Raw genomic sequence first — 14,267 nt, 5'->3', positions numbered from 1 at the left:
AAGGTGTCCACTTTTGATGATACATTAAGTGCTAGTCTCAAGCAATGAATCACTAGAAGCGCTTTTAGCCAAGGCTGCAATTTATCACAAAAGTTTCAAAGACAGTAATAATAAAAGATTAATTAGACTTTATCACTAAATTTATGGTTTTTATTTTGTATCAACACAAGCCTGAATTTTTGATTCAATATGACTTTTGAACAGTACAGCTTGGCAAACAGTAGTTTAGCGACAGCAAGTATGTCAGTAAGCATGGAAATTTAAAATCCATGATAAACAACAAAAGAAGGAAATTCTAAAGTGGATAATAAGATTCAGGAAAGCAACATAAAAAATAATTAACTACCTATGAGGTAATTCCTGCTGTTCCATCATAATTAGCAAAGGAAAATAAGTAAAAAAAAAATGCCTGTAGAGTTTTGGCACAAAAGTGTTGGGAGCTCTCCACTCATTTTGTTCCCATCAATTCCAAATCATAATCCTTGTAACAAAAGGCTTAATAAGCATGCTCATGGTTTTAAACAATTTTGGTGTACAGTAAAATACAATATGAACACAGGAGCAATTATTCTTTTTGAATGCTCTCCTATTTATTGGTTTTTAAACACATATGCTATTTCAATTAATAATGGGGCTGCAGTTCAGTTTCTTGTAATCAAATATTTCAAGTCTGCCTCAGGATTTTTGTTTTACTTCTGAATATATTCTTTCTGAGTCTGCATATTTTCTCCCCCAGAAATACAAGTATTGTATAGTGTCAAGTATATAATACTGAGAAATAGTTATAGTCAAACCCTGGGAAAAAGATCTTGGAGAAACAAAATTTTATATATAGAGAGATATATAGAGATGTATATAGACATATATAGATAAAGGAGGAATATAAATATTTGATAGATAGATAGATATCATCAAAAAAAGGAGGAATTTAAAAAATAATTGAAAAAGGAGAGGAACAAAATTCCAAGGCAAAACTGTTCCTCGTCACAAGTTTGATTAGGCGTTGTATCCCATAAACACTTCTTCGGGGCATGCTTAGGACTATGACTTCTCAGAACTATTCACTGTTGCAAATATGTTCTGGATTAAATCAATGTTTAGGAATAAAAATTGATACAACTAAAGAATCATAGCTAACGCTGAGCAAGTTTACTAACAGTACCGCCACTCTGATTTATTTATTTTTTAAGAATGATAAATGATATGCAAGTTGTTAATATTTTTTAAAACGAATGGATACATATTTGGAGTTACTTTTCAAATTATGTCCAATGAAGTGCCACATCTCTCACCTCTGCAGTGTTGAGTGTTCATTGATACAGTGAGCATCCATATGGGACATGCAGATTTGTACACTGTGTATAAGAATGAAGAAATGTATACGCTCCCTCCCATCTCCATTCAACAAAATTCTAAAATCCTCCCAAAACTGACTTCTGTTTCAGTTAGTTTGTTAAGGGATAAAATCAGCGACTGAAGGTAGGTTTCAATTTCTGGAGAGCGAGTTACTTTTATCACAGGATATTTTTAGGTTTAGCTGAAATTAAAGCTTTTACTTAAGTAAATGTAAAATTAAAAATTACTGTTTGCAGTCCATTGTCATTAACAGCTAGTGTTTCTATTCTCCTAAACACATCCAACAATGTTGAATCTGCATGTTATTGTGGAAATACCAAATCTCCTACAAATCTTGGGCCAGTTCCCATTGGGAATTCATGTTGTATTTATGGTATAATCAAACAATTATGTTTTCAACTTTCATTTGGTAACCCTTTGTATTTTATTCATAAGGACCATACTTCCTTTTTATTTGAAAGGAGGCCCAGACACTTACAGACTTTTATAACTGCTTATTTTTCCATTACTAAATGATGTGTTGATATATACATTCATAGATGTTGACTTAGAATTTCAACTATTTCAAGCAGATTTCAATTTTTTTTAAGATGACGGGTGCTTTAGCATTCTAAAGAACTATTTATTACAAAAAACCTCTCAAAAATAAGGCCACTGAAAAAATATTTTGAACATGTGAATTCATTTGAACTAATACCGCTAAAAGCAACAACATGAAATATGAAAGTTAACCATAGAGGTAATAATATTTAAATTATAATTATCTTACCATGCTCATCACCTGATCTGAACTATAATGCAAATAAAGATTCTTCACACCTTAAGTAAATAATATTTATATTTCTTTTAATAAAATAAAAATGATCTCTGGCTACATGCTTTATGTAGGTATTTTAAGTCTAGTGCAAATGGCATTGATAACCTATCAAATATTTACAAGAATTTAAGATTTTGTTAAAAGCTCTCTGCATGCAAGTTTATTTGAAAAGATGCCCTCCTCTCATCAAAAATACGAACGGCCATAATGGGTCAGACCAAATGTCCATCTAGCTCAGTATCCTGTCCTCCAACAATGGCCAAAGCCGGGTGTTTCAGAGGAATGAACAGAAGAGGTAATCGTCAAGTGATCCATCCCATTACCCATTCACAGCTTCTGGCAGACAGAGCCTAGGGACACCATCCCTGCCCATCCTAGCTAATAGCCATTGATGGACCTATCCTCCAGGAATTTATCAAGTTCTTTTTTGAACCCTGTTATAATCTTGCCCTTCACAACATCCTCTGGCAAAGAGTTCTGCAAGTAGACTGTGTATTGCGTGAAGAAATACTTCCTTTTGTTTGTTTTAAACCTACTGCCTATTAATTTCATTTGGTGACCCCTAGACGGTCATCGCAACAACTGTATATATAGTGTGTTTTATACATGTAAAATTCATATCAGATCATAATATTTTGAGTGTGCTCTTCTAAAGTATACATTACAGCACATATACCTACTCTAGAAGTACGTAATAAAATCAAAATTTTAGGTAAAAATATAAGAATCAAATTCTGAAAGCCTTGCTCATGCTTGAGTAATACCTTACTCCACAGGTAGTCCAACTGAAATCAATGAGGCTAACTATTCCACATGAGGAAGGGTATGATAATCTGGACCTAAAAATGTCAATATTCAAGCTAAAATAATCAACCTCTTCTAGATCACATAAGCATATAAATCCACGTCCAAAGTATTTTGGGGGTTTAAAGTTTTATCTACACTTCTCACTGGCTTATTTAATAGTTGCAGAAAGAAAATATGATGCTTAAACCCACTTAGTATGTCATGAGTTTGGTGTTCAAACAATGAGTGCAGACACTACCAAATGACACAGCAAAAAGTCAAATAAACAGATGAAAGAAAATGTGAAAATTTGGAGATCAGTTAGTATTGTAATGCAGTAATCTACATATAATTATTCAATAAGTATTGTATTTCTAAAATATTTGTCTTTAAATGTTTGCTTCTACTTCTTGGTGGATATAAATAATGCCAACTGTGATATATTAAACACTATTTTCTTTAACTACCTCAAATTTAAATTAATTAAATAAATAAAATTAAGGAGAATTTCAATATAAGACCTAGACATTTTTCACTAGAAAGAGTAGTTTATATTCGTACACATAGTAACGGCTGGTTTCTATAACTCCCCGCCCACCCCAGTATTTTCACCAGTTTTTTTTCCAAGTACCCCTTAGACAGGAAACTTAAGATAATTTTTCAGGCTCACAGACAGCTTTTATACATGCTTCTTAAGAAAAAGTCAACATTGTTTGATGCTAGTATCAGCAGATAGCAGAAGACTGCCAGATTTTAAAATGGACCTCTTGCTTCATTGCCAGTTATATACTAGAGAAGTGAAGAGTTTAGTCCATTTCACAATAAGAATTTTCTTAGAAGGCACTTACCTTTTTCAGCTGTGCTTCCAACTTACTACATTCTTCTTTCTTTTGTTCTATGGCTATTTCTAAAGACTTTAATTTGGAGTCTCTTTTCAGCCCTGTTGATGCCAATGATGATGCATGTTCTTTGAGGTCAATTAAATTAGACTGAAAAATTATCCAAAAAAAGAGGAAAGAGATGGTGTTAGAAATTGCATTGATCCTAGCCACGAAGAGCGTAAATTATCGTTATCAGCTATGTTTTCAGTCAAAAACTTTGTTTACATAGTACATGTGTGCAGACATGGGGATGGGTATTTACAGCATAGTACAATATTATTAGGTAATTTTTAGAAGGTTAACAAAAAGTTGAATGTTTATGAAAAAATTACTTGTTTTTGAATATGCCATGTTCCCTCTGCTGAAAGAATAGAGGGTAATTTCATTGGGGAAATGGATGATTCACCTGTATTTTAAATGTAATCCTTGAGAATTAGAAAATAGTCGATTCTATATTTTACACTGATCAGTGTTCTCCTTTATATTTAGTTTAACAGATTTTACTTTTGCCAGTTACCCTATGATAGAAGGGTGGTGGTGGTAGCTGCACACCTCAGTATTCTACATATTCATCTGTACTTAAAATATTATCAACTTCTATTGTTAATTTTGTCTGTTTTACTTATAATAGCTTAAGAAGCTTTAAAATAAATTAGAATCATAGAGGTTGAGCCCCAGAAGGGACCACTGGGTCATCTAGTCTGACCTCCTGTATATCACAGGCCACTAACACCTGCCTAGCACCCACACAGTAAACTCAAACAATGAAATTAGACCAAAGTATTACAGCTCTCAGGAGACAGGCACAGAAGCGGAGGGACTGGGATTCACCAAGACGCGAGACCCCTGCGCCTGCCGCCCACTCCTGACCCCGCCCCAATAGCAGGGAATTGATTAAGTGAGATAAATACAGATAATCCTGCAAGTGACCCACAACCCGTGGACTTCTCACCATCATTTCTTGTAGCCCCTGCAAAAATGGCAGCAGGCTTTTATTAAAATCATCATAATCAAGCTGGTGGTGGATTTAAAAAAAAAAAAAAACCACCCGAAGATGGATTTGAATAGAGAAAACATTTTCCATTAATTCATCACAACTTTAATTACTTATAAATTCTCACTTAATATCTTTACTTTAAAGGGTACTCAGACTCTACAGTAGAAGTATTCAAGAGGAGAAAAACCAAGAAGTATCTTGCAGCATGACATGAATAGGATTTAATATTATCACATAGTTTATAAGAATCTAATGAAGTGAGCACAGAGCAGTGGTATGCAATGGCACACCAAAACTTTAGTAGAGAATCAACCAGACCAGGGACTCACCAAGTAAAACCCCTTATCAATAATCAGTCTGACTGAATCAAATACTTGTGGACCTTACTCTCGGAAGGTCATGCTCCTGCTAAGCCCATTAGTTCAAATAAAAACTGAAAATAGGACCAGCAGTGGAATACTAAAGCCGTGTCAAACATATGTAAAGGAAAGGAAAGGAATATAAACAAAGAAGAAATAAGGGAAAGAAATATACTGCTTTAGGAGTAAGTTTCTAAAAATAGTTGAAAACCAATAGCTTAAACCAGGTTTCTCAAACTTCATTGCACCGCAACCCGCATCGCACAACAAAAATTACTACATGACCCCAGGAAGGGGGACGGAAGCCTGAGCCCCGCTGCCCCAGGTGGGGGGGCTAAAGCCAAAGCCTGAGCCCCACTGCCTTGGAGCAGGCCTGAAACTGAAGCTTGAGGGCTTCAGCCCTGGGTGGATGGGCTGCTGTCACCTGAGCCCCGCCACCTAGGCCTGAAGCCCTTGGGCTTCAGCTTGAGCTCTGAGCAGTGAGACTCAGGCTTCGGCTTCAGCCCCAGGCCCCAGCAAGTATAATACCAGCCCTGGCAACCTCATTAAAACATGGTCATGACCCACTTTGGGGTCCCGACCCACAGTTTGAGAACTGCTAGTTTAAGCAATTGGATAGTGTCTCTAATTAACTTGTTTATATCAGTGAAACTTGTTAGAAAGATCAGAACAATAAAGATTTTTAATTTTACTGCAAAGGCTGACCTCCTTCTCTGTTAGTTCAGCTTGTAAAGCATTAACTTTCTCCTTCAAGTCTTTGTTTTCCTTTTTGAAGGATTCTATTTCTTCCAGTCTTTCTCGGTCATCCCGTTCCCTCTGCTCCTTCAAGCGCTCTATTATTCTCTCCTAACAATAAGAAAGAGTAATAAAAATGTAAGGTATGGTACATCAATTCAGAAAACAAAAACCCTCTTTGTATTAAGTTGCACTGTGAAAATTGATCTTTGGAAGCACATATATCACCTTAATTTTCGAGATAAGGGAAATAAGAGGAGGCTCCATCCAACACTTACTGAAGACAATAGAAATACTTCCACTGGCTTCAATGGGCATTGGATCAGCCCCAAATGCTGAATTATGGTACCATCCCAGACAAAGTTCAACAAAATTTGATATTAATGCAAAATACATATACTTTAAAAATATTTAGAGAACATATTTGGACAATGCACCTGCTTTGTTGTTAATCCATAAATTATGAATGAATGGTCAAAATGACAAAACCACGTTTTCTACTGTATTCAGTTTGAATTTTCTTATTACTTATTATTTACTTATTTTTATTACTTACTTACTTATTTCTTATTAAAGTTCTATGCTGGTTGCAATACAGTCTTCATGAGAGTTCTAAAGTTTAGTTAACAATTGTCTGGTAATTTAGAATGCAAGCAACAATCTGCCAGTTATCGGTAAAGCTATATTCACAGGTATTACATTTTGAGGCAACTAAGAAAAATATTGAATGAGACAGAGAAAAAGGTACCTTTATTTTGATTGTTTATTGATTTATTAGATTATGGGATAAGTCTCCCATGGAATGTGATGGAAGCCATATCACTCGGGAAAGTTAAACCTGAAATACTACTACACTGGCAGGAAAATGGATGGCATAATCCATCTTTTCTGATTCTTTTGGTGTGCCATTTTAGTGCTCTTGATTGTTTCTTTTTAAGTTCTTTTTATACTGATACATGAAATCTCTATTATAAAAGCAGTACCAACTCTTAAAATACTGCTGCATAGCAACATATGACCATGGCTAGTGAAAGTCTAATAGTCAGAATAACATACATTCTCTTTCTCTCATGTTAATTTGCTCTATGCATAGCTTGTTATACTGTAATACATGTAATGTTTTATTCATCAGCTCACTTTATTTGTAAAAAGCTTAGCTATCGTGTAAGGGGGGGGAAGCATTCATTCATTTACAGAACTTATACTGAAATTTATTATTAAGAATATTTAGTTATTTAACTGTCCTCTCTAGACATTCAGTATAATCCTTCTTAGAGGCTTAGAGGCCCTCCAAAACTGTTCCCTTCCTATCCCCCCGAACTACAACAGAAATCTGTAAAAGGCATAACTTCAACCTTTAAGACACATAGAATGAGAATAAAGTGAGGAGTGTGAGCCTAACAAGTTCAGCTCCCACCCCTGCAGCAGCCCTTCCTTCCTCCTCTCCTCTTTACTCTCCTTCCTCCAATGAAGACGTTCCCCTTCCTTAGCCCACTCTATGAAGCATCAAAAAAGTCCCTTTCCTCCAAAAAGGCAGAGTCTTGCATTCCCCAGCTTCTGTACCACAGTCACTAGTTGCTTTCCCTCACTTTCCCCAAATATCTGCCATGTGTTCTTTCCCCACCACTGTCTTCAGTGGCCATCATGTATTGTCTGCCTATTTGCTTCCCAGCATGAGAGAGGGTGTTGGAACTGAGTAGTGGGAAAAGTGGAGCATGAGTAGTGTTTCCAGCAGACAGGGAGGGCTTTTCCAAGCCTCACCAGTCTTTTCAGCTTCCATGGCTCCAACTTTACTTAAGCACAAAACCCTTTGGTGATAACAAAAGATGTAGGTGTCAATAGAGGAGGTTTGGGAACAAACTGATAAATTAAACAGCAACAAGTCACCAGGACCGGATGGTATTCATCCAAGAGATCGGAAGGAACTCAAATGTGAAATTGAGGAACTACTAACCAGACACATGGAGGATAGCTAATGTGATGCCATTTTTTTTCTAAAAAGAGCTCCAGACATCATCTTGGCAATAACAGGACAGTAAGCCTAACTTCAGTGCCAGGCAAACTGGTTGAAACTATAGTAAAGAACAGAATTATCAGACACATAGATTAATACAATTTGGGGAAAGAGTCAACACAGCTTTTGTAAAGGAAATCATGCCTCACCAATCTATTAGAATTCTTTGAGGGGTCAACAAACCTCCGGACAAGGTTAATCCAGGGGATATAGTGTACTTGGACTTTCAGAAAGCCTTTGATAAGGTCCTTCACCAAGGGCTCTTAAGCAAAGTAACAGTCATGGGATGAGGGGGAAGGTTCCCTTATGGATCAGTAACGGATTAAAAGACAGGAAACGAAAGGTAGGAAAAATGGCCAATTTTCAAAATGGAGAGAGGTAAATAGCAGCATCCCTCAGAGATCTGTATTGGAACCAGTGCTGTTGAACATATTCATAAACGATCTGGAAAAAGGGGTAAACAGTGTGGTGGCAACATTTTCAGATGATACAAAATTACTCAAGATAGTTAAGTCCAAAGCTGACAGTGAAGAGTTAGAAAGGGATCTCACTAAACTGGGTGACTGGGCAACAAAATGGCAGATGAAATTCAAAGCTGATAATTGCAAAGTAACGCATATTGGAAAACACAGTCCCAACTATATAGGCACAAAATAATGGGGGTCTGAATTAGCTGCTACCACTCAAGAAAGAGATTGTGGAGTCACTGTGTACAGTTATCTGAAAATATCCACTCAATGTGCAGTGACAATCAAAAAAACTAACAGAATGTTAGGAACCATTAGGAAAGGGATAGATAATAAGACAGTAAATATAATGCCACTACATAAATCCATGGTACACCCATACCTTGAATATTGCATACAGTTCTGGTCACCCCATCTCAAAAAAGATATATTGGAGATGGAAAAGGTACAGAGAAGGGCGACATAAATTATTAAGGAGATGAAGTAGATTCCATATGAAGAGAGATCAAAAAGACTGGGACTGTTCAGCATGGAAAAGAAAAGACTAAAGGAAGATAATGATAGAGGTCTATAAAATCACAAAGAATGTGAAGGGGTAAACAGCACTTTTTCCTACACATTACACAAGAACCAGGGGTCACTCAATGACATTGGTAGGCAGCAGGTTTAAACAAACAAAAGGAAGTACTTCTTCATACAATGCACAGTCAGCCTGTGGAACTCATTGCCAGGGGATGTTGTGAAGACCAAAACTATAAGTTCATAGAGGATAGGTCCATCAATGGCTATTAGCTAAAATGGTCAGGGATGCAACCTCATGCGCTTGGTGTCCCTAAGCCTCTGAATGCCAGATGCTGGTACTGGATTCCAGGAGATAGATCAGCTGATGACTGCCCTGTTCCGTTCATTCCCTTTGAAGCATCTGGCACTGGCCACTGTTGGAAGACAGGATACTGGGCTAGATGGACCATTGGTCTAACCCAGTATCGTCATTCTTATGTGTTTCTTGCATAAAACCTCTTCAGGATTTATCACTTTCCTGCAGTTTAAAGGGCACATTATATGTATTTACTGGGTTTTTAAAATAATATTCATTTAATGGGGTCTTTTGAATTGAAATAAATATTTTCATTATTTTAATTGTGCGAAGAATATTGTTCTATGGTCTTGTGATTAAGGGAAACGTTTGGAAGTCAGGAGGAGATGGCTCTCCTGAAGATCCCTCATGCTCATGAGAAACACCTGGAAGTGGAACTTGCAGATCTCCAAATGTGAGAAGAAAAATTTACCCATTCACCTAGCTCAGAAGACACCCTGACTCTCGACTATGTCCCCTTCCCAAATCAAACTGTCTAAAAAGCTTTTCAGACATGAATGGCCAAGGGGGAGATAATCTTCATGCTGCAGTGGACCTAGATAGAGTTGGAGGTTAGGTAAACCTGTAACGGTTAAACAGGAGAAAAGCAGGCAGATGATAGAGACCAGGAAAAATATTTTTTTTCCTTTTTCAAAAATCTCAGGAAATTAAACTGAAAAGTCTAAATTAATAGAATGTCCAGTGCAGGTACTCCATAGGAAAGGTATACAGTGACCTGATCAATTGCTTGGTAAAGGACTTAAAAAGGAGGGATTGTTAAAGGAGCATAATGGGGGGGGGGAAGGTTTCAGGGCTCCTATGACTGGTACACTAGGGAGTCAATTCCCCTTTCTTGTAGCCCACATTAACCCTCATTTGAGTGGGGGATGGTAAGATCCCAGTACTGCGTTGCCTGGAGGACCTGGATGGAAAAAGAGGGGAACTGGTGAAAGCCCCTCAGGCAGATACTTTTATCTGCCAGGTAAGTCCCAGACATCTAATAATAATAAAGTTGCAGCCTGATTAAACCATATCAAGCTTCCCCTGTCCTTCTTTCGATATAGCCAGACAATGCTAAATGTGTGCTTTACAGTATGTACAATGTGAGCATAGCTGCATGACCGTGAGAATCATAGCTTTCGCACTTCCTAAATTTTGTGTTTAATGTGCAAATACCACTGTATTTACCCACTTTTAGCATTTATTTGTATAACAATGTTGCAAATGAAAAGATAAGGAAGCTATCAGCTATTTGCGTCAGGTATCAAAATTGGATGTTTAATAATGGATAAACTGAGAACTCAGTCATGTCTCCTGCTTGATCTGTACATGTAAAATATGTGCTATGTTTCAGTAGAGATCATTATAGACCTGTTTTATTAGTACTGAAAATATTTGTGCTTCTCCAAGAAGTTTAACTGTTTCCTTCTGTTATACAATATGGTACATCAGGCTATCGCGCTTCCTGTTTCATCAATCCTTCAAAGCAAAAACGTACATTATATTGAATGCTCTGTAATTTAACTGTATGTATTAGCACAAAACTAATGTTTAATAAGGTTGTGAGTTTTTAACGTTCAAGTGAAGGCTTTTTTAACTATATAGTAAGGCTTCACTTGCGGGACTTTTAGTACATACATTTGGGAACTTTTTGACATAGGAAAATAATCAGCACTAAGTTTGATGTTCTTGTAATAAGAACATTGATACAGAACAGATATTATTTGCTACTGCACTTCTGAAGAGCAATTTTTTAAAGAGCCTGAAATTCAGTGTTCTTCTCTCATTTTACATCCTGCATTTACTTGTCAGAGAAAATCACCTTTATCCCCTTGGATAAGTGTACATCTATATTAAAGAGTTAAACACTACTACGAGAACCTCCGGCTGAAGACAATGTTGAACAATTATATAGTTCTCTTTCTAACATAGATAAGCTACATAGTGATGACATTCCTTTATGTACTTAGATGTGTTCCATCTTGCATACAGCAAAAAGAAATTGTCAAAGGCAGAGGACAAAAGGCCGACTAGCCATTAAAACCCTTTCCAAGACTATATAATTTTTACAGTGGTAGGCTGCCCAGCTCTGTATACCATATTCAAAAGAGAGTGAAATCCTGGCTTCATACAGTCAATAGCAAAATTCCCACTGACTTCAGAGAGGTCACGATTTCATCCAGAGTCTCACAATTTCCTTTAGCCACTTCAATATGACTTTGTGTAGGCATAGAGGTTCGCCCATGTGGATGACGCTGCAGGAATGGGGCCTTAAATAGAAACATCATCACTTTTTTTATTTGAGCAGTATGACAAAAGTGTACTAAGTTTACTTTTTAACATGTCACATATTGTGAGCTACACAAGACATGGATGATGTATGTTATTAAGAGCCCAAACTCACTCCTAATAATAAATACATTCCCAGTTTGTTAGGCGGATATTTAAACTGTAAATTCAAAGATTATCCTGCTGCATTGAATGTAAATTAAGAAATGTTAAAGTATATACATGCTGTAGGCATAATTACTTTAGGGTGTTTTTATTTTGTTTTTCATACCAATGCCACCTTGAAGATTTAGTTACATAAGGTAATATTCCCTATATAATGAACTATATTAAATGTATACATAATACTCACTCTGACATTTTATTAATGGTTAAATAGTATAAAATTATTCTCAGTCAATCACAAAAGAAGGCTAATTTAACTGTCAGCTGCAGGGGGCTAGATGTCAAAAACGTGTTAAAAGGGCCTAATATACCATGTTTTACTTGATTAACAGCTAACTTGCAGAAATCCCAACAATGTGGTCTTGTATTAGTCTTATTTGCACTGGCAAGCTTTCCTTGTGCACTAATCTAGTACCTCACAGGTCTAATCTACTTGCACTTTATCACAAAAGCAGGAACTGAATTGTAGCAGCATGCTGCTTTATTATCAGACATACTCAATTGCTTATCTACCATGTGGGGCTACAGCAGTTGTATGGCAAGACCAATTTCATAAATATCTGCTTCATGAAAGCAACCTCTTGAGCTGGGTCAGTGCTAAAGCTAAGCTATTTGAAAAGTTTAATATTAACATCAAGGAAGTCAATAGTGTTTTTACCTATTCTTATTTTTAAAAAATTATCTGGGCAGGAATAAAATTATTTTTGGCTTAATACAAAGTGTACCTTTAATCTTTTTTAAAGAGCTTTCATTGCCTAGAAGAAACTGCAAATATATCAATTAATTATTCCTGCATAGTCCTAACTAATTACTTCCTTAGAATCTTGCACATTATTGCAAGTTATTTGACACCAGAAACAGAATCAATCCTAATTATTCTCAACACCAGAACAGCTATAAACATTTGGTATTTTGGATAAAGGACTGTTTGCCCTATGATGTGATTGGAATAACAGACACTTGGTGGGATAACTCACATGACTGGAGTACTGTCATGGATGGATATAAACTGTTCAGGAAGGACAGGCAGGGCAGAAAAGGTGGGGGAGTTGCACTGTATGTAAGGGAGCAGTATGACTGCTCAGAGCTCAAGTATGAAACTGCAGAAAAACCTGAGTGTCTCTGGATTAAGTTTAGAAGTGTGAGCGACAAGGGTGATGTCGTGGTGGGAGTCTGCTATAGACCACCGGACCAGGGGGATGAGGTGAACGAGGCTTTCTTCCGGCAACTCACGGAAGTTACTAGATCGCAGGCCCTGGTTCTCATGGGAGACTTCAATCACCCTGATATCTGCTGGGAGAGCAATACAGAGGTGCACAGACAATCCAGGAAGTTTTTGGAAAGTGTAGGGGACAATTTCCTGGTGCAAGTGCTGGAGGAACCAACTAGGGGCGGAGCTCTTCTTGACCTGCTGCTCACAAACCGGGAAGAATTAGTAGGGGAAGCTAAAGTGGATGGGAATCTGGGAGGCAGTGACCCTGAGATAGTCGAATTCAGGATCCTGACACAGGGAAGAAAGGAGATGTTTTCTAATTCAAAATCTAATTATTTATGTGCAATTCTCAATGCACTAAAATTTGTGGAAATAAATTATAGAACTTGCAAACTGTATGCACACAAAGTTTGCACAGCTGCCCTTTGTACGTGCAAATCTAATGTAAGCGATAGTGTGCCTAGAATCATACACACAAAACTAAAAGCCAGTTTTAGGGCCCTTTTTACGGTAAAACATTTTAAAGGAGAAAAACAATTAAACCATCTGATTGTGGGGCATCAAGTGGGATTTTTTGTCGTTATTTGGTTTGCTATTTTTATGTTTTAATATTCTCTGGACAAAATTCTTCTGTGGGGCGTTTTCAAATCAAGCATGGACTTTTTTTTTTAAAGATATGATCTAGTTCAAATACACCTATTGGACTTAAGTCATATGACTTGTGTTATGCAGGATGTCAAACTAGATGACCACAATGGTCCCTTCTGGCCTTAAAATCTATGAATCTCTGAATAAAGCCTTGTCCACACTAACAAAAGTAAACTGACTTTGAATTCAGTTCAACAACATGCTTAAGTGTTTTGCTGACTGAATTTTCAAAACATGGTTTCCACATTCAGTATTAATACTCTGAGAACTGTTTTAGCACATACAATAGTAGCGAACTAGTGACCTAAACTTCAGGTCTAATTTTAAAAACTGTGTGAATTAGAAACATAAGTCTCAATAGGACTTACCTTTAAAAATCAGGCTGTAAGTGACATAGGCTATTTAGGTGCCTAAACTTGCAGAGAGACCCCTAGTGGGATTTTTCAAAAGTGCCTAGATACCTAATTCCCATGTATTTCAACGGGAGTTTTGAACTGTGTTAAGTAGACCTAGGTTAAACCACAGTCAGTGAATAATCCACATTTCACATAGTATAGACAGGGCTCAAAAAGTCTATCTGCTATTTATCTTGTGGAGATCAAGTGCTGACTCCTGTTCATTAAGACCATTGTTTGCATGGCTGTGAGAATGTATAGAAATCTGTAGCACTACATAACAGTAGAT

The 14,267-nt window shown here is 36.8% G+C and overlaps 1 protein-coding gene across 1 annotated transcript in view; it reads right to left on the bottom strand.

Moving 5' to 3' along the window:
- The window catches only part of ERC2 (ELKS/RAB6-interacting/CAST family member 2), a 658,083-nt gene that overhangs the window by 243,982 nt on the left and 399,834 nt on the right, over positions 1 to 14,267 (bottom strand). The window contains exons 15-16 of the mRNA XM_077822546.1: positions 5,902 to 6,042; positions 3,808 to 3,948 (exon numbers count right to left, since the gene is read on the bottom strand). Of these exons, the coding sequence (XP_077678672.1) occupies positions 3,808 to 3,948; positions 5,902 to 6,042 (282 nt within the window). The remainder of the gene's footprint in view (positions 1 to 3,807; positions 3,949 to 5,901; positions 6,043 to 14,267) is intronic.

Source organism: Eretmochelys imbricata, chromosome 7 (assembly GCF_965152235.1).
Source record: "Eretmochelys imbricata isolate rEreImb1 chromosome 7, rEreImb1.hap1, whole genome shotgun sequence".
Classification (NCBI taxonomy): Eukaryota; Metazoa; Chordata; order Testudines; family Cheloniidae; genus Eretmochelys; species Eretmochelys imbricata.
The sequence above is the reverse complement of the archived record's forward strand: the minus strand, read 5'-3'. Positions and strand labels throughout refer to the sequence as shown.